Genomic DNA, 22,019 nt, shown 5'->3' on the forward strand with positions numbered 1-22,019 from the left:
CATTGCTGTTCTACCGTCTTCCCTGCTAGGGCCTCCTTCCAATCAATTTTGGCCAGCTCCCGCCTCATGCCTCTGTAATCCCCTTTGCTATACTGTAATACCGACACTTCCGATTTTCCCTTCTGCCTTTCCATTTGCAGAGTAAAACTTATCATGTTGTGATCACTGCCTCCTAATGGCTCTTTTACCTCTAGTCCCCTTATCAGATCAGGATCATTACACAACACTAAATCCAGAATTGCCTTCTCCCTGGTAGGCTCCAGTACAAGCTGTTCTAAGAATCCATCTCGAAGGCACTCTACAAACTCTCTTTCCTGGGGTCCATTTCCAACCTGATTTTCCCAGTCTACCTGCATGTTGAAATCTCCCATAACCACAGTAGCATCACATTTTTGACACGCCAATTTTATCTCCTGATTCAACTTGCACCCTATGTCGAGGCTACTGTTTGGGGGCCTATAGATAACTCCCATTAGGGTCTTTTTACCCTTACAATTTCTCATTTCTATCCATACTGATTCAACATCTCCTGATTCTATGTCACCCCTTGCAAGGGAATGAATATCATTCCTTACCATCAGAGCAACCCCACCCCCTCTGCCCACCTGTCTGTCTTTTCTATACGTTGTGTACCCCTGGATATTCAGTTCCCAGCCCTGGTCCTCTTGTAACCATGTCTCAGTGATCCCTACAACATCATACTTGCCCATGACTAACTGAGCCTCAAGCTCATCCACTTTATTTTTTATACTACGCGCATTTAAGTACAACACTTTAACTTCTGTATTTACCTCCTCTCTCACATCGTTCACAATTGGCCCTGCCCTTAATTTCTTTTCCGCTCTAGAACTTCTGTTCCCATTCTTCCGAGAGTCTTTTGCAATATCTCCTGTATTCCCTTTTACCTCACCATAACGTAAACTATATTAGAAGAGAACAGAAGGACAGCAGCTGGACAAGATCACCTAAGGATGGCCACTTGTCCCAGCAGCCGTTTGTATCAATATAGTGCTTTTCAAGTAATCAGGATTTAATATTTTAAACTGCAAGAACAAGATGGCAGCAGAGTAGATCAGTGCCTGTGAGCTTACCTCCCGCACGCAAAAACTTCCAAGGTCGGCTATGGGAAACACCTTGGCATGGAAGTAGTGCTGTTACCTCAGGAGGACCGGTGGGTTGTGTGCGGAGGTTGCGGTGGAATATACCTTACAACCGCCAAGTGATTGTGTGGTTCAGGCATTTCTGGAGGTCCCACGGAGGTTGAACGAACATGCACAGAAGCAGCCTACAGCAGCACGGAGCGGCAGTGGAAGGCTACGATTGCCAGACCAAGCGACCTGCTACTTCACACCAGGACCATGGGCATTTAAGGCCACGTTAAGACTCAATATTTTTGAGAACTTGGTATTTGAATGATACAAGATTGTGCCAGAAAGTAACTTTGTGTATTGTCTTAGAAGAAATCTATTGTCTCAATTGCAGTCATTGCACTCTTGTACATATGCATTTTATGCTGATGTACAGTAGGATTTGTTTTGGCTTGTATGTAAAACAATGCATTTTGCTGTATCCAGGTGCATGTGACAATTAACTACTATTGGAGTGTCCTGTGGTTAGAACAGTGGAAGTACTTATATATTATTGCATCAAGAGAGAATGGCCAGCAGGAGGCTGCCTGCCGTGCCTCGTACATTGTTATTTCCAGGGCCTCTGCCATTTCGCTGTGAAATATTTTCTCAAATGTGATCAGCAAGTTGCTGATGCCAGTTCCATGCTTTTTTCTTACAAAATCAGTCTCAGCTCTTTAAGTTCTTGCTTTGATTGAATACTTTGATTAGAGGTGAGGTAATCTTTCAATAATCTAACTCATTTCACTCCTGAAGTTTTATCATTTATCTTTTTTCCTAGATTATACAATTAAGCTTATTCTTCCCTCATTTACAAATGGTACAAAGTTGAGTTGTTGCTCATTCAGCTGCCGTTTACAGATTTGTGTTTCTGAATTGCTCTGACATACAGAGGGGACACTGAAAGAGGTAAAACAAGTGTTCCGATTTTCCTCCAGCTTTTTGTGTCACCCGCTGAGTTACTCTAGCTTTTTGTGTCTCCAAAGATGCTGCCTGACCCGCTGAGTTACTCTAGCTTTTTGTGTCCCCAAAGATGCTGCCTGACCCGCTGAGTTACTCCAGCTTTTTGTGTCGATCCTTGGTTTAAACCAGCAACTGCAGTTCATTCCTACACATTTTGTACCGATTCAATATCTGTTAACTACTTTGCCTCGTGCTTCTTCTCCCACCAGATCTCTTCAAGTTCAAATCGGGTGAAATATATCAATTTAATCGACTATATATAAAAGAACAAAAACCGTGAAATAGCCTTTTATTGCACACATTCCAGTTAGGTGAGTCAAGCCTTCCTTCCCAGCGGCCATGTTCCCATTTCTTCACTCTCTTAAGCCTTCGGAGTACAAGTTTGAGTGGAGGTTGGCTGCATTCTATAAATCACCAGATCTTGTCTACATGATGGTATCACCCACCCGATACCTGGTTGCTTTACCATTATAAAAAGAGAGACTCAAGATAGCTGGTTTACATGGTTCCAAAAGAAACTCATTCACATTTACAGCAAAACGATACATCCTTTCCCATTCAATCTGTTTTTATTTAGTCCAGGTCATTGTAGATGAATCTTTAGAGTTCTGATATAGTTCCTGTTTATCAGATATCTGGTCCAACGTCTACACACAATAAAGCCAATATCGACTAGACTTTAAAACAAAAAAAACGCTGGAAGAATGCAGTGGGTCAGGCAGCATATGTGGAGGTGAAAGGTGCAAGTTGACATTTCAAGGTCTCAACCCGTGCCATTATTGAGGGGGAAGATAAATGATTGCCACTAAACAGCGGTGGGTGAAGGGAAGAGCAGGGAGTGGGTGGTGGGAGGGAGGGTAGTTGGTGATAGGTGGATGGAACCATTTGGGGGCAGAGGATGGGAGAGATGATCAAAAGGTGAAGATGACTGGGAGGAAAACACTGAGTTACATGAAAGACAGGGTAAACTCCCTCCCCTCTGCACGCTCTCCTCCCTCACCCACTCTTCTCCTCGCTTTGTTCATCTCCCATTTATTTCCTCGACCTGGTTGCATCTGGTTGCATCCAGCTTCACCTATCACCTAGGCAGCCTCTGAACCACCCCATTTTGCACTGCTATATACAGGGCAACTTTCATGCCATTTTTCAGTTCTGATGTAGTGTCTCTTTTGTGTCAACTTTCACCTTTTGCTTCCACAGATGCTGCTTGATCTTCCAACATTCCATGTTTTGCTGTACATTCCAGCATCTAGAGTTTATTTTCTCTTCATGTTAATGATTGGACTTTCTTCCGTTTCACTTTTTTGGTTCGAGGAGCAGGTGTGCAAGCTGCAGACTTTCCTTCCAATGTCTTCACAGGAGCAAGATCAGACCCTGGCAGTGGCACCCTCTCTGCAGAAAAGCTGGAAAGATAAAACAGCATTCCTTTGAGCCCACTACATTTAATTCCACTCAGTTTCTGAAACTAAGAATGTCTACTTGTCCTCCGATTTTTCTACTCATTTTGACATTTTAACTCGATTTCCTGTTATTCCTCGTCCCAATGCACATCACCTCTGTTACTGATATAAATGTTGTATTTGAGCTATCTCCACATCAACTAGACTGTCTATTCTCAAGTTTCTCACAGATCTCTGCACCTAATCATATTTCATTTTTGTGCCAACTGCAGAACTGTTATTGTAAGTAAAGGCAAAATGGTCACAATGACACTTAGGGAAGACCACATCTGCCTACAAAAAACATTCAGGAGAGGATATTAGTTCCTAAGAAGGTGGCAACACGGGTAGACAGGATAGTGAAGATGGTGTCTGGCACGCTTGCCTTCATAGGTCAGGGTTTCGAATACAGGAGTTGGGATATCAGGTTACAGTAAGGTTACATGTACAATAAGTTGATCAGGCCACATTTGGAATATTGTGCACAGTTCTAGTCGCCTGCCATAGGAAGGACATCATTAAACTGGAAATGATGCAAATATGTTACCAAGCATGGGTTTGAGTTATATATATATATATATATATTCCTTTGTTTGTCCCACACCGGGGAAATTTGCATCGGGGAAGTTATGAAGAGAAGCTGGAACCACTGGAAGAGGTGATGTTAGAGATTTATAAAATCTTAAGGGGCAATAGATAAGGTGAACAGCTACATTCTTCTCCCAGGGTAGGGGAGTTGGTATTTCTGAATAAAGACAGGCCTCTCAGCTGCTTTGGAGATATGAACACCTCAACTTTTAATTTTGTGCTACTAAAGAACCATGCATAAATATTTCTGACACCAATTCCAAGGTTTTACTTCATTAAGGTGGTTATTACGGTTTTATGGGGAATATGTTCCTTATGCAATCGTTACCTCTCTCTATTTTGCACCGATTCATTTTGTCCATTTTGCTTTTCCAACATAGCAACAAAAAAGCCATTTGTCAGTGTGTCGCTCGGCGAAGCCCGGAGACACCTGGGACCTTCAGGGAATGTGTCCAGACCACGACATGGCCACGAGGGCATCAGGTTGGCTAGTCTGCATGGGACAAAAAATATACTGTTTGGAAGGAGATCATATGTCCCAACTTCTGGACAGCATTCAACATTCCCATTATCTTTCACCCAGTACGACATGGTTAGTTCCCAAATTGCTCTTTCAAAGAGGAAATAACTCTGCCCAAGGTTGGTTCCACTGGAAGCCTCCAAGTGAATCAACTAAGTGGTCATTCTTTGTGTGTGAATCACGACAAATTGGCAGGCTGTGAAAGTATGGAAATGATCACAGGCTATTGTGACTGTGTCCATACTAAAATCAGCAAAACACACCGACAGAACTCCTATGGAAAGGGTCCCGACCGGAAACATAATTTGTCCATTTCCCTCAATAGATGCTGCCTGGCTCGCTGAGTTCCCCCCGGCACTTTGTGTGTTTTTTGCACTGAACAGAAGTCAGGATTGAGAATGCCGATGATTTTCTTCCTCCTGTCTTCATGAGTAATAAAAGTCCTAACAACTGCTGAAATCACACTCCAGGAATCTTGAATGGATTACTCTCAGACTGGAAGAATAGATGTAGCCAAGGAACATCGGGAGAATCCAATGAAAATGAGGAGAAACGATCATAGATTGCCATTAAATACAGAACTTCATCTCGCCAGATTAATGCACCAACAGTCAAAGGTCATTTGACAAACTCTTAATCCATTTGATACTTGCCAAAAAAAATTACAGCTGAATTCATCCTGGAATCACGAGGAATTTCAGTTTGGTCTTTGATTTTCCTATTGCTCATGATATTGGAGGGGCCATTCAGCCCATGGCATCTATGCCAGCTATTAGATACCTTGCACTAAACATTATTCCTTTATCATGTATCTATATACTGTAAAGGGCTCAAAGGTAATCATGTATTGTCTTTCTGCTGACTGGATAGCATGCAGCGAAAGCTTTTCACTGTACGTGACAATAAACTAAAGGAGATAAATCCCATTGATCTAATTCCCTCAATGATCTCCCAGTGCAGTGAGCTGTTCTCTCTCTAATGCCCATTAACTCATCACGATTCTCCTGCCACCCACCATCATACATTAGGGGCAACAGGCAATCGTGAAAGAAACAATCCACCAATAACCCTTGGGAAGGGGGGAGAACAATGTAAACTCCACACATACATCACCACTGTCAAGGTCAAACCCAGGCGCCTGGATCTGTGAGACAGCGGCAGTAATCACTAAGTCAACGCTGCAAAAAAGCAAACGTGATTTGGAGTGAACCCGCAGACATTAGCAATGGAGTAAAGCTCGAATGAATTGTACAATCTGCTTCCCCAGCCATACTCTGAGGTACAATATCACCTCAGACTGATATGATCATGTCTGAAATTCATTAAATTCCCATTCAGTTCATGAAATGTGTCAAATGAAATAATCTATGGCAGGAGGTAAAGATCATTGGGGCTCTCCCCTTGATACTACCTGAAATAGTTTCCATATTGCTGCAGTATCTTCTCAACAACATCTTCATTCTCCTCACGGTGGACCGAACAAGTTGAGTATATGACCCGTTCCACACTTGGAAAGCTCAGTGCGTGACTGAGGGCTTTGTGCTGGAAAGCTGCTAACGCCTGCAGGCGCTGTGTGGATGACGAGTCCTCATCATCTGTGAACTGGTTCATGCGGTTTACAATTCCTGATTTGGGAAAAGGACAAGGTAAGCAAACGTCTCTCAGTATGTGTGGGTCAAATCAAATCTCACGGTGGCGCAGCTGTAGAGTGCTGCCTTACAGCGCCAGAGACCCGGGTTCGATCCTGACTACGGTTGCCGTCTGTAGGGAGTTTGTTTGTTACCCCCGTGACCGTGTGGGTTTTCCCCGGGTGCTCCGATTTCCTCCCACATTCCAAAGACGTACAGGTTTGTAGGTTAATTGGCCTCGGTAAAGATTGTAAGTTATCCTTGCAATATAGTGCTAGTACACGGGGTGATCGCTGGTTGGCGTGGACTCAGTGGGCCTGTTTCCACTCTATATCTCTACACTAAACTAAAAAAAAAAAGGTCAGTGCTTGATAGTCAACCAGTGGTGCTCAGTTCCAATAGCATTTTAAGATTTCAATGCTTCTTGATTAATTGCTGATGGGACCAGTCCAGTAGGGAAACATTATTTTTGCCCAATTTCCCCTGTACTCCCCTGACAGTACTCAGAGCATCCATATTGCCACGGGGAATAGAGGTGGTGTGTGGGTGTTCACTGAATTGAGCTGGCTTGGCTGTTACCGCTCTCCTTATTTGAGCACCTTTTAATAAAACTAATGTATTCAGTCACTGCATGGTCTCTTTGCTCCATTCCTGCTTTGTATCCAACTGTCCCTTTCGAAGGTATTTATTCACAAAATGCAGGAGTAACTCAGCAGGTCAGGCAGTGACGTTTCGGGTCGAGACCCTTCGGAAGGGTCTCGACCCGAAACGTCACCCATTCCTTCTCTCCTGAGATGCTGCCTGACCTGCTGAGTTACTCCAGCATTTTGTGAATAAATACCTTTGATTTGTACCAGCATCTGCAGTTATTTTCTTATACCAACTGTCCCTTTCACATTGTCCATTACCGCCAAAAACTACAACAAAAACCCTGTCTAGATTTCACTTTTTTTTTTTTCGGCCTTCAGTTTGAAGTACTGAAATCCACCTAAACTTTTTGGTCTCAAAATTCTGCCAGATGTCAAGAAAAGGTCACTGACCAGAGCCGCTGCAAGAAGGATCCAGTAAAATGTACTTCACACCCTGGTACTTAGGGTCGCTGGCATCCACTAGCAAGAAGTCCTGGTTGGCCATTTCATGGCATGTGACTCCAGCCCGCAACAACAGAGTGCCCATTGTAGCTAAGCGCTTGGTGTCCAGATCAAATGCAAAGAGTTTACTTAAAAAAAAGAACATAAAACAAATTAGAAAGGTGAAAAGGAGCCAGGAAATGGAAATAATAGTAAAATTAACGCTGTCGATTACGTGGGAATAAAGTACTTTTTTTTAAATGGTGATAACGTAAGAAAGAAGGTATTTGGCCATACTAAGCCCACTCCATCAGTCAACAAGACCTTGCTGGCATCTCCAGTTCTATGCTGGCACCTCCTATTAGCCTGAGAGAAGAGATTTATACATACCTCTATTGAAAATTACCAGTCCATTATTTTCTAACTGTTGTCTTGTTCACAACTGCCACACTAGTGAGAATTACGCAACATCTACCCCGTTTCTACAATTTGAATAAGGTAAACCTTCATTCTTCTAAACTCTGAGGAATAAAGATCTAATCTGTCTAGCCTCACTTGACAGAACAACCCTCTCTTTGCATGAATTACCTGGAGAAGCCCCTATAGACATCACCTTTGCTACTCTTTCCTTTCTTAGGTAAGGGGGCCAACACCGTGCATGGTATTCCATGAGTGCTATTATTAAACTCCAACCCCTTTGCAATAACGCCAAAATGACATTTTCCTCCTTAACCACTTATTAGACCCATCTGCTAACTTGTGTAGGAAGGAACTGCAGATGCTGATTTATACCGAAGATAGACACAAAATGCTAAAGTAACTCAGCAGTTCAGGTAGCACCTCTGGAGGAAAGGAATAGGTGACTTTTCGAATCGCAACCTTCTTCAGTCAACAATAGTTGACCTGGAAAAGGAGAGTTAAGTAACGAGGATGTAACTAGTAGAGTGGATAAGGGAGAACCAGTCGATGTGTTATATCTGGACTTTCAGAAGGCCTTCGACAAGGTCCCACATAGGAGATTGGTGTACAAACTTAAAGCACACGGTATTGAGGGTTCAGTGTTGAGGTGGATAGAAAATTGGTTGGCGGACAGGAAGCAAAGAGTAGGAATAAACGGGTCCTTTTCGGAATGGCAGGCAGTGACTAGTGGGGTACCGCAAGGCTCAGTGCTGGGACCCCAGTTATTTACAGTGTATATTAATGATTTGGACGAGGGAATTGAATGCAACATCTCTAAGTTTGCGGATGGCACGAAGCTGGGTGGCAGTGTTAGCTGCAAGGAGGATGCTAGGAGGCTGCAGAGTGACTTGGATAGATAGGCGAGTGGGCAAATGCATGGCAGATGCAATATAATGTGGATAAATGTGAGGTTATCCACTTTGGCGGCAAGAACAGGAAAGCAGAGTATTACCTGAATGGTGACCGATTGGGAGAAGGGGAGATGCAACGTGACCTGGGTGTCATGGTGCACCAGTCATTGAAAGCAAGCATGCAGGTGCAGCAGGCAGTGAAGAAAGCGAATGGTATGTTGGCATTCATAGCAAGAGGATTTGAGTTTAGGAGCAGGGAGGTTCTGCTGCAGTTGTACAGGGCCTTGGTGAGACCGCACCTGGAGTACTGTGTGCAGTTTTGGTCTCCTTACCTGAGGAAAGACGTTCTTGCCTTAGAGGGAGTACAGAGAAGGTTCACCAGATTGATCCCTGGGATGGCGGGACTTACATATGAGGAAAGACTAGATAGACTGGGCTTGTACTCGCTGGAATTTAGAAGACTGAGGGGGGATCTTATAGAAACATATAAAATTCTTAAAGGGTTGGAGAGGCTAGATGCGGGAAGATTGTTCCCGATGTTGGGGGAGTCCAGAACCAGGGGTCACAGCTTAAGGATAAGGGGGAAGTCTTTTAGGACCGAGATGAGAAAACATTTCTTCACACAGAGAGTGGTGAGTCTGTGGAATTCTCTGCCACAGAAGGTAGTTGAGGCCAGTTCATTGGCTATATTTAAGAGGGAGTTAGATGTGGCCCTTTTTGCTAAAGGGATCAGGGGGTATGGAGAGAAGGCAGGTACAGGCTACTGAGCTGAATGATCAGCCATGATCATATTGAATGGCGGTGCAGGCTCGAAGGGCCGAATGGCCTACTCCTGCACCTATTTTCTATGTTTCTATGTTTCTATATGGAAAATGTGCAGCAGAGCCATCTGCCAGTTTCTGGACCATTGTGCAAAAACAGCTTCAGCTACAAGAAGTGACTGGTTGCGTTTGTAAAATTCATCTCTTTCTAGCATCATACGCCTTGTTTTCCAACTTACTTAGCTACTCCCAGGCTTACCCTTTGTTGCAAAGAACAGCAGCAAGATGACTGGTCTTGTTTCCAGGAGCTGCACACGCATCAATTACGTGAGAACCCACTGGAGGGTTCAAGAGATGTGCTGGGAGACAACTGGCCTACGGATAAAAAGGTGGTGAAAAGACATTTATTGGACAAGTGACTGAGATGAGTGATTCAGTCAACATATATAACCCACATTGCAGTAAGTGAATCACTGAGAGCTAGAGCAGGATCAGCTGTGGGAGCAAAGTCATCACATACATTGATCTAGAACAGGCTGTTGGTCCTTCACAAGATCCTAACATTTGCAACACGAGCAATGCCTCAGTAACTCACTTGTTTATGACCCATCCAGAAATAAGACATAAACAAAACATTACAGATGATGGAAATCTAAAACAAAGGAAATACCGGAAAGTTTCAGAAGGTCATCAGGCAACAAGTTAACGTTTCAGGTGACCTTTTATTTGAACTACGCAATAAACCTCTTTAGCCAGAGGGTAGTGAATCTGTGGAATTTATTGCCACAGACGGCTGTGGAAGCCAAGCCGTTGGGTATTTTTGAAGCGGAGATTGGCAGATTCTTGATTCGGTGGGGTGTCAAAGGTTATGGGGAAAAGCAGTAGATTAGGATCGAGAAAGAAAGGTAGATCAACCATGATTGAATGGCAAAGTAGACTTGATGGGCTGAATGGCCTCATTCTGCTCCTATGACTTATGAGTTGAAGGCATTTGCATCATGCACCAGGGTGTGACATATCAGTACTTCCTGCTGCGACAGGAAACTTCCACAGAGTCTCCAGAAATCTATGTAGCCAAATTCAGCAACTTTCTCTCAATATCATAAAATACCATTGATGGTCTGATACCACCAAACCCAAGTTCTTTACATACAAAGTGACCTGCAGCATCTAAATTAGAATGCATCCCATGCATGGATCAGCTCTCAAAATAAACTTTCATTCTGGCATCAATCATGTTTGTGAAATATATAGTGCGAGAATACAACACTACGAAGTTACGAGCTGCCATTTATTTTGTCAAACCCACACTTTCAGACCAAGGATAATAAATCAGAATATGGAGTTTCAAATAATCTCCCGAAGAGACCTTTATAAATAACACGTCCCCAAAATGGTGGAAGTAGAAATGTGGAACCTGTCCTCTTTCTATGCCACTAAAAGGCAAATTAGATATTTTCTGACAAATTGGAATATAAAGGATCTTGATTAAACAATAAATATATGTACTTTAATGATCCATTAGGTGCAGCAGGGGCGATGCATGAGTAGGCTTACCTTATCCTGCAGAATGATATGTCCGGCTGTGTACAAGAAATTTTCATGGAGGTCGATCTTTGGGTGGAAAACTAGTAGTTCAGGGAGATGAGGATCAGAGACAAACTGTTTATAAGCAAGATTCTTCAAATGATCTGCACTGTGGGGAAAATAATTCACATGTAAGGGCACCAGACAAAAACTGGGCAGCCAAAGATCCATAACAATAATTTTCAAAGTTTTGATTTGGAATTGATTATTTAGAGCAAACAGTGAATAAACCCAGGACCCAGTCCAAATAAAGTATGATATATTTGACCAAGTAACTTCACCACTAGACAATAGACAGTCATAGAGTGATACAGTGTGGAAACAGGCCCTTCGGCCCAACTTGCCCACACTGGCCAACATGTCCCAGCTACACCAGTCCCACCTGCCTGCGCTTGGTCCGTATCCCTCCAATCCTGTCCCATCCATGTACCTGTCTAACTGTTTCTTAAACAATGGGATAGTCTCAGCCTCAACAAACTCCTCTGGCAGCTTGTTCCATACACCCACCACCCTTTGTGTGAAAAAGTTACCCCTCAGATTCCAATTAAGTCTTTTCCCTTCACCTTGAACCTATGGATGGTCCTCAATTCCCCTACTCTGGTTAAGAGATTGTGCATCTACCCGATCTATTCCTCTCATGATTTTGTACACCTCCATAAGATCGCCCCTCTTCCTCCTGTGCTCCATCGAATAGAGACCCAGCCTACTCAGCCTAGTCCTGGCAACATCCTCAAAAATCTTTTCATGAACCCTTTCAAGCATGACAATATCTTTCCCACAACATGGTGCCCAGAACTGAACACAATATTGTAAATGTGGCCTCACCAAGGTCTTATACAACTGCAACATGACCTCTCAACTTCTATACTCAATACTCTGACTGATGGAAGGCCAATGTGCGAAAAGCCTTTTTGACTACCTTATCTACCTGCAACTCAACCTTCAAGGAACCTTACACCTGCACTTCTAGATCCCTCTGCTCTACAATACTCCGCAGAGGCCTACCAATTATTGTGCAGGTCCTGCCCTTGTTAGACATCCCAAAATGCAACACCTCACACTTCTCTGTATTAAACTCCATCAACCATTCCTCAGCCCACCTGGCCAATCGATCCACATCCTGCTGCAATCTTTCACAACCATCTTCACCATCTGCACTATCATCAGTTTGCAAATTATTCCAGAAAATCTAGTTAAGGGCCTCATCAAAGACTGGTAAACATAGTTAGGCAATCCAGCAGAAAAAATAGCAGGGACAAGTTAGGAAGCAAATGTCTGAGGAATTGAAAGAGTTCCTGTTATTTCCAGTTCTACACAATTGAATTCTGCACAAGTGGTTGTGATACTAATTTGGTTGGAAGTCAAAGCAATACCAAAGGGATACAGAATTACCTTGACAAATGTTGCAATCATAAGAAATGTAATTCACATCAACATACCGAAACATGGAGGGTGTAACACACTGGAGGAAGGAACATGGGAACCGGGCTTCCTAATAAATGCAGCTGCTCTAGTCAGCAGGGAAACATGCCCTTCGGCACACCGCTTCCATATAATAGAAAATGTCAGCCAGGGACCCAAACCATATTCTCAGGCAAAGTCACATGCACTTTTCCCATTCTGGTGTACTGCATTTGACATTCGCAATGTGGTTTCCTCTACATTGGCCAAGCAATACACAGACTACAAAGCACCTGTGTTCAGTCCACAGGAGTGGTCCTGAGCTTCCGGTTGCCTGCTGCTTTAATTCTCCATCCAATGACAATAACGTACTTTTGACTCTTGAACTCTTGCTCTGACCCATCTGTATGTGGCCCCCTGCACAGTTACAAGAAGGCCCAATGCTTGAGGAACAACACCTCATCTTGCACCTGTCTCTGATTATTGTCATCCAACTGACTGCGAACGCGAAGTCGAACTCGACAGATACATTGTAAGCTTCAGAACTCAACATCAAATAATCCAAGTTGACATAATTCGCTCTTTCTTCGTGTCTGCATCAGAATTGGTCATTTCTGCCAATCATCCATCTGTGATTCTGGCTCCGTTCATTTCCCCTGTTCATTAGTACAGTTTGACCTGCTGGCCACGTCACTCGGCCCTCCTACTAGCAACTCACAACACAGATAAAGAAGCATCATCTGTTTACAACTGTTACATGTAGTCTCACCCCATCAAGGATATTCATTTGTTCTACCCATTCATTGCAACTAGAAACTAATGTTTCCTCGCATTCTCAAGTGGGAGAAAGAGTCTCAGATTTGAAACATGAACTATTCAACAGATACTCTCTGAGTGTTTACAGCATTTTAAATTTTATTTTATATTGTAAATATGAAAAATGGCAAGACTTTCACTAAACTTAACATAAAGTTAACAGAAAGCAGTAAACACCAAAAACAGACCGAACATGAGGCTCTAACACCAAGTTGGTAAAACCCAGGACCCTCATGCGGACTGCAATCCTTCAGCATCCCTATGGTTCAGGAACCACTGTGAACCAACCTTGTCCTGTATAACCTCCTGGAATTATTTTGTGCTTGCTAATGAAGAAAAATATCAAACCTACTCAGTTGCCTTCCCGAGGTAAAGGTAATCCTCACGCTTGAAATAGTCAATGACATCCTCCATGTTGGTTTTCAGCAGATTCACTCGGACATAACGGGGCAGTCGGTAATCTGGGACGAAAGGCAAGATCTAGGATATTATAGCAGCCACTTCTAACAATGCTGAGAAAATGATGCAGTAGAAGCTTTGGGGGATGGAAACAGATTCGGGGGAGGGGGGGGTGAGTCTACAAACTGCAGGTAAAAGAACGAGGTATAATGTGACTAATCCAGCCATCCTAAGGAAGCTTAAAAGCAAAAAATAATCTACAACCACTGGCAACTCACTTTCCCCTTGAATTCACTGCCTTTAAACGGCAACACAGGTGCACTGAGTGTTTAACATAATTGCATTTGTTCTGAATGAGATGATAATAAAATTATCAACATCCGACCAATGAAGTCTCAGATTTGATCCCCAACATTTACTGAGTTAGCCTTCCCCACATTATCGTATTAGAAAGACAGAGATAGAAATAATCAGCCAAGATTCCTAGGTCTAATGCAATTCTCTTCACATTGATTTGTGAATAGTAGGATCATACCCATACTGTGGTTACTGTGAGTACAGTAAGTAGACGGTTCACGTTTTTTGAACTCGGGACATGAAATCAGCATAACATAGATGGCGAAGCACTGTTTCTTGCCTGTCTATCAGAGTCAACATTATAAATACCATGGCACCATTGAAAGACCAGCAGTAGATTCTCTCAATGTCCTGGACAATAATTTTGCCTTTGACCAACACCTCCAAACAAAAAGCTGAATGTTAACCAGTCAGGCCTTGTCTGAGCCCATGTAGATAAAGTGGCTCCAAGTAAAGAATACACTTTATAAAAAATGGCAGTAAAGATCCGAGGGATGATTTGAGAATATGGTCAAGAAGGATAAATGCAATTGTTAAAATATTTTCACCCTCTGTGCCAGAAGGACCCATACCTTTTGCAGCAGAAGTTTTTGATTCAATGAGGTCCTCGTTGCGGCAAACCTTTCTTTTTACCTTCAGTCTGGCAAGTGTTGATTTTAACTGGGAACGATGTTTCATAATCAATGTCTTCCAACCCCCGCCACACTTCAGACCCTTCCCAAAGAGGAGGTCATACACCAGTACCTAATGTTTAAAAAGTCAAATTGAATAGTTTTCAAAGTCAAGTTTCCAAACACAAGCATATTCTTAGAATTTAGATGCATCTCCAATTTTAGCCCATTCTGACAAATCCACACAGCTCACAATCCTTTCCCTTTGGTCACTGAACAACTAACTCAGTTACAGTTCCTTTCAACATCTGCCTGATGTGAACAACGAAACACTGGCTTCCATAAGAACACATTGCATAATACCATAAGAATAAGTTTTATTTATAAATCTAAACCTACATCCAAATCTCTGTCAAATACCTGTGAATATGGAGCTGCCTACAATTTTCTCCAGTAACCCCAGTCATCAAATATATCATTAGCCTGTCTCTATACTCCTGGCCTCACCCCTGTCTGATTTCCTGCTTTCCCTCCACTCTATTCCCAACCTATTCCGTTCTTTCCTTCTATTTCACTGTCTGATCACCTGTATACTATACACTGACCCGCAGTTTATTTCACCAGTCCATAGCATGCAGGCTAAATCATTGTTATATAGCTATGAATTAACATGAACGTATGAAGAAAAATCAGTAAAAACATATTTCGTTTCTCTCCCAGTCCCAGCACAGAAATAATAGGGTGTCACCCATATTTTAAAAAAAATGAATGAACAATCCTGTTTGTTTTTTAAAAAGAAATTATGACACCTGCAGAAGCTGTTTAATTACATGTAAAATTATAGAGGATCTATGGAGAAGATATCCTCAAAGTTCCTATCCACTCACTCGCGTTGATGGTCATACCTTGGCAACGTTTATCTGCAGCTTCTTCTCCTTTTTCAGCAGGTCTGTCATGCTAATAATATCTTCCAGCACAGAAGTGTATCTCAGTGTTTCACACACCAGAGCATAGAGCTGCTTAATATTCTGAAAGACATAAACCATTAACATGGCATTTTCTGTACAATTCACCCCCAATAAATATGTACCTTTTCTCAAGTTTGTTTGGTTAACAATCAGCCAAAGTGTTGCATCCAGCCCAATCTTGCTTTCCTCATTGACACCAGCCACGAATTTCTACTGCAGGAGGGAGGGGGGAGGTAACTGTGGAAATAGGTTTTCTGTATTTCTGAGCAGGATCAGGAATTTAACAATTGTTGGTTTTAGATGAAGATTAATCATCAGAACTGGGCTAAGGTGGGAAATTACAGATCTGTGAGTTTACATATCAGTGGTAGGGAAGTTATTGGAAAATATGTTGAGGGAAAGGCAGGGATTAATCAAAGATAAGTCTTATGGCTAGATGGTTTTGTTACAGAGAAATCTTATCTCTTTTTCATAGAGCTAACAAAATGTACTGATGGTAGCAGTCCATTTGCTGTAGTCTACTATGAACTTCAGTAAAGCTTTTGGCAGGGTCCCACATGGGGGCTTGATCTAGAAGGTTAGAGACTATAAGATCAAAGCGGGCAAACTGGCTTTGTAATTGGGGGCAGAAGGTGGAGAATTGTTTGTATGATTGGAAGCTACTGGTCAGAGATTTACCACATGGATCAGTGCTGACACCCTCACTGTTTTTTACACAAATTATAAAGATGGATATGACTGTAGAAGTTATGATCAGTAAGTTTACAGATGACACGAAAATTGGTAAAAAACCACTGCGGAACTCAGCGGGTCAGGCAGCTTCGTGGGAGGAAATGGTCAGATGACGTTTCTGATCAGGACCCTTCTTCAGACTGGAGAGGTAAATCCATGTTCATGAATATTCCTCGTTTGCCTTTTAAAAGAATTTAAGAAACCTGTACATTCTGCACTGATCTGCTGTCTTTTACAGTAGTCTATAGTGTGCATACCAAATCATTGTTCCATACCCAGAAATGAATGTAAACTTACAAATCACAAAAATCAACAAAAACAGTTACAGTTTCCACAGATGCTGCCAGACCCACTGAGTTCCTCCACCATTTGCTTTGCTGAATATTCCTGCATCTGCAGCCTCTTATGATTGCACAAAAAAACAGTGGTGGGCTCAATCATGAGGACAGTTGTAGGCGGCAGAATAAATTTGACCAGTATGCAAATGATAGCCAGAGTACAGCAGAAATTTAATCCTGATATGTGCAAGCTGCAAAAGAGGTATAACTTTATAAAACATTGGTTTGGCCAAGGCTGGAAATGTATCTACAGTTTGCATTACCGGGCTATAGGATACGATTGCGCTGAACTTGGAAAATAGAACAATATACCACAAAAACATGCCCTTTGGCTCAGGTATTTTATGCCTCAATGCCAATTTAATCTACTGCCCTCCTTCTGCACAGTCTTTCTCTCTCCATCCCCTGGTCTGTTCATGTGTTTATCTGAATGCCTCTTAATCGTTGGTATCATATTTGCTTCCACCACCACACCAACCAAGTATTCCAAGCACCTACCAGTCTCTGTGTAAAAAAACTTGGGAGAGTGAATTAAGGAGATTCACAAGGAAATTGCCTGCTTTGGAGCCTTTCAGTTATGAGACAGTGTTCAGGAGGCCATTCAGAGAATTAATGGAGGTACAAAAATATGAGGGCGGAGACAAAAGTAGATAGTAGGAAATCTTTCCCCATAACACTGTATCCAAAACTAAACTGCAACGGTTTAGGGTAATATTTTTTTTCTTAAATGATAAACTAATGTTGCAGTTTAAATGAAAAAGCAAAAATTTGTAAAAGCAGATAAGGCTAGAAACATTCAGCGGGGCAGCCTACATCTGAGTAAAAGCACTAACTGCTTCTTTCTCCAGGTGCGAGTGCGACACCTGTGGCTTTAAACTAAGTAGTGGGGGGGAGGGGTTAACAAATTGGGAATATGAAGATGAGGTTAAAGGGAATACAGGAGATATTGCAGAAGACTCTCGGAAGAAAGGGAACAGAAGTTCTAGAGGGGAAAAGAGATTAAGGGCAGGGCCATTTGTGACCGATGTGAGAGGGGAGGTAAATACAGAAGTTAAAGTGTTGTACTTAAATGTGCGTAGTATAAAAAATAAAGTGGATGAGCTTGAGGCTCAGTTAGTCATGGGCAAGTATGATGTTGTAGGGATCACTGAGACATGGCTACAATAGGACCAGGGCTGGGAACTGAATATTCAGGGGTACACAATGTATAGAAAAGACAGACAGGTGGGCAGAGGGGGTGGGGTTGCTCTGCTGGTAAGGAATGATATTCATTCCCTTGCAAGGGGTGACATAGAATCAGGAGATGTTGAATCAGTATGGATAGAAATGAGGAATTGTAAGGGTAAAAAGACCCTAATGGGAGTTATCTATAGGCCCCCAAACAGTAGCCTCGACATAGGGTGCAAGTTGAATCAGGAGATAAAATTGGCGTGTCACAAATGTAATGCTACGGTGGTTATGGGAGATTTCAACATGCAGGTAGACTGGGAAAATCAGGTTGGAAATGGACCCCAGGAAAGAGAGTTTGTAGAGTGCCTTCGAGATGGATTCTTAGAACAGCTTGTACTGGAGCCTACCAGGGAGAAGGCAATTCTGGATTTAGTGTTGTGTAATGATCCTGATCTGATAAGGGGACTAGAGGTAAAAGAGCCATTAGGAGGCAGTGATCACAACATGATAAGTTTTACTCTGCAAATGGAAAGGCAGAAGGGAAAATCGGAAGTGTCGGTATTACAGTATAGCAAAGGGGATTACAGAGGCATGAGGCAGGAGCTGGCCAAAATTGACTGGAAGGAGGCCCTAGCAGGGAAGACGGTAGAACAGCAATGGCAGGTATTCCTGGGAATAATGCAGAGGTTGCAGGATCAATTTATCCCAAAGAGGCGGAAAGACTCTAAGGGGAGTAAAAGACACCTGTGGCTGACGAGGGAAGTCAAGGACAGCATAAAAATTAAGGAGAGGAAGTATAACATAGCAAAGAAGAGTGGGAAGACAGAGGATTGGGACTCTTTTAAAGAGCAATAAAAGTTAACTAAAAGGGCAATACGGGGAGAAAAGATGAGGTACGAGGGTAAACTAGCCAATAATATAAAGGAGGATAGCAAAAGTTTTTTTAGGTACGTGAAGAGGAAAAAAATAGTCAAGGCAAATCTGGGTCCCTTGAAGACAGAAGCAGGGGAATTTATTATGGGGAACAAAGAAATGGCAGACGAGTTAAACCGTTACTTTGGATCTGTGTTTACTGAGGAGGATACACACAATCTCCCAAATGTTCTAGGGGCCGGAGAACCTAGGGTGATGGAGGAACTGAAGGAAATCCACATTAGGCAGGAAATGGTTTTGGGTAGACTGATGGGACTGAAGGCTGATAAATCCCCAGGCCTGATGGTCTGCATCCCAGGGTACTTAAGGAGGTGGCTCTAGAAATAGTGGAAGCATTGGAGATCATTTTTCAATGTTCTATAGATTCAGGATCAGTTCCTGTGGATTGGAGGATAGCAAATGTTATCCCATTTTTTAAGAAAGGAGGGAGAGAGAAAACGGGTAATTATAGACCAGTTAGTCTGACATCAGTGGTGGGGAAGATGCTGGAGTCAATTATAAAAGACGAAATTGCTGAGCATTTGGATAGCAGTAACGGGATCATTCCGAGTCAGCATGGATTTATGAAGGGGAAATCATGCTTGACAAATCTACTGGAATTTTTTGAGGATGTAACTAGGAAAATTGACAGGGGAGAGTCAGTGGATGTGGTGTACCTCGACTTTCAGAAAGCCTTCGACAAGGTCCCACATAGGAGATTAGTGGGCAAAATTAGAGCACATGGTATTGGGGGTAGGGTACTGACATGGATAGAAAATTGGTTGACAGACAGAAAGCAAAGAGTGGGGATAAATGGGTCCCTTTCGGAATGGCAGGCAGTGACCAGTGGGGTACCGCAAGGTTCGGTGCTGGGACCCCAGCTATTTACGATATACATTAATGACTTAGATGAAGGGATTAAAAGTACCATTAGCAAATTTGCAGATGATACTAAGCTGGGGGGTAGTGTGAATTGTGAGGAAGATGCAATAAGGCTGCAGGGTGACTTGGACAGGTTGTGTGAGTGGGCGGATACATGGCAGATGCAGTTTAATGTAGATAAGTGTGAGGTTATTCACTTTGGAAGTAAGAATGGAAAGGCAGATTATTATCTGAATGGTGTCAAGTTAGGAAGAGGGGATGTTCAACGAGATCTGGGTGTCCTAGTGCATCAGTCACTGAAAGGAAGCATGCAGGTACAGCAGGCAGTGAAGAAAGCCAAAGGAATGTTGGCCTTCGTAACAAGAGGAGTTGAGTATAGGAGCAAAGAGGTCCTTCTACAGTTGTACCGGGCCCTGGTGAGACCGCACCTGGAGTACTGTGTGCAGTTTTGGTCTCCAAATTTGAGGAAGGATATTCTTGCTATTGAGGGCGTGCAGCGTAGGTTCACTAGGTTGATTCCCGGAATGGCGGGACTGTCGTATGTTGAAAGGCTGGAGCAATTAGGCTTGTATACACTGGAATTTAGAAGGATGAGGGGGGATCTTATTGAAACGTATAAGATAATTAGGGGATTGGACACATTAGAGGCAGGAAACATGTTCCCAATGTTGGGGGAGTCTAGAACAAGGGGCCACAGTTTAAGAATAAGGGGTAGACCATTTAGAACGGAGATGAGGAAGAACTTTTTCAGTCACAGGTTGGTGAAGGTGTGGAATTCTCTGCCTCAGAAGGCAGTGGAGGCCAGTTCGTTGGATGCTTTCAAGAGAGAGCTGGATAGAGCTCTTAAGGATAGCGGAGTGAGGGGGTATGGGGAGAAGGCAGGAACGGGGTACTGATTGAGAGTGATCAGCCATGATCGCATTGAATGGCGGTGCTGGCTCGAAGGGCTGAATGGCCTACTCCTGCACCTATTGTCTATTGTCTATTGATGCTGCCTGCCCTGCTGAATGCTTCCCGCAATTTGCATTCTTTTAAATGTCTGTCTTTCATTCATCAACTGGACAAAGTTATAACTTTGTGAAGGAAGGAACTGCAGATGCTGGTTTATACCGAAGATAGCTACAACATGCTGGAGTAGCTCAGCTGGACGGGCAGCATCTCTGGAGAAAAGGAACGGGCGATGGATCGGGGCTGAAGAAGGGTCTCGACACGAAACCAGAGATGTTGCCTGAGTTACTCCAGCACTTTGCATCTATCTCAAAGTTATAACCTTCCCGGTCTATGGTCCCACTTCACCCGGGCAGGCTCCGTCGGCAACTGCCTCGCTTCCTCCCTTCCCTCACCGCCCCTTCCAGGCCCCGGTCCCCGGCTCCCACCCGCACCTTGTGGCCGCTGTTAAACACCAGGGCTTTGACGGATCCGCGCTTGGCCTCCAGCTGTCCCAGGACGGCGGCCGCCTTCACGTACAGAGCCATGGCCGCTGGCACACGAGGAGCCGAGGTGAGAGGAGCCGAGCCGCCGACTGTCACACGAGGAGCCGAGCGCTCGAGAGGAGCCGAGCGCTCGAGAGGAGCCGAGCGCTCGAGAGGAGCCGAGCGCTCGAGAGGAGCCGAGCGCTCGAGAGGAGCCGAGCGCTCGAGAGGAGCCGAGCGCTCGAGAGGAGCCGAGCGCGAGCCGAACTGCCGGCACACGAGGAGCCGAGCGCTCGAGAGTGGCGCGAGGGAAGCCCCAACCGCTTTACGATAGCGTGGCCGTTGGCGTCGTCGAGACGGAGACGCCGGTCGCGGAGAGACTCAACCCACAGTCTCCGGTCCCCGACCCGGGCAACCACAGCAACTCCCCCGAAGCTCAATGGCGGCAGCATTTGCATTGCGGACGTTGTGATGCAACAGGACATTCGGCCCTTCGAGTCACTTCCGCCACTCAGCACCACCATGGCGGATGGCTCCTGTGTTGCTGCACTCGTCCCCCATATGCCCCACCCACATCTGGCACCTCCTCATCTATCTCCCGCAACCACCAGGCCCCTGTGCTGGAGGATTCCACAGGCTCACCACTCCTCAGCCCTAAATGTCTCACCCTGCATCCTGAGACCATATCCCCCATTTTTTATTCATCCCACGCCAAAACCCTGCTTTACAAAAAAGAAGATTCCGACCCAAAATGTCACCTTCCCATGTTCTCCAGAGATGCTGCCTGACCCGCTGAGTTACTCCAGCACTTTATCTCTTTTTGCAAACCAGCGTCTGCAGTTCCTTGTTCCTCCATTAATCCTACTTTCCTCGACATAGATGTTGCAATGACTCGCTCAGTATCAATAGAATTATCTGTCATTATTTCTCATTTTCAAGGCAATTTAGCTTCTGTCATTTCTAAAATCTATTGACATGATTTGGGCAGCACGATCAAAGTTTGATTTGATGTCCACACTGCTGTGGCG

The 22,019-nt window shown here is 43.7% G+C and overlaps 1 protein-coding gene across 1 annotated transcript; it reads right to left on the minus strand.

The window, feature by feature from the left end:
* Positions 1-2,380: 2,380 nt before the first annotated feature.
* Positions 2,381-21,173, minus strand: nsun5 (NOP2/Sun RNA methyltransferase 5). The gene is made up of 10 exons (XM_078422823.1): positions 20,962-21,173; positions 15,483-15,605; positions 14,539-14,710; positions 13,563-13,671; positions 10,964-11,102; positions 9,666-9,781; positions 7,306-7,484; positions 6,049-6,262; positions 4,446-4,610; positions 2,381-3,493 (listed from the first exon to the last, which is right to left on the minus strand). Exons 1-10 carry the CDS (start codon positions 21,052-21,054, stop codon positions 3,358-3,360), a joined length of 1,446 nt encoding a protein of 481 aa, XP_078278949.1. The 5' UTR covers positions 21,055-21,173; the 3' UTR covers positions 2,381-3,357.
* Between the last annotated feature and the right edge of the window lie 846 nt (positions 21,174-22,019).

Source organism: Rhinoraja longicauda, chromosome 26 (assembly GCF_053455715.1).
Source record: "Rhinoraja longicauda isolate Sanriku21f chromosome 26, sRhiLon1.1, whole genome shotgun sequence".
In the NCBI taxonomy this organism is placed as follows: domain Eukaryota; kingdom Metazoa; phylum Chordata; class Chondrichthyes; order Rajiformes; family Arhynchobatidae; genus Rhinoraja; species Rhinoraja longicauda.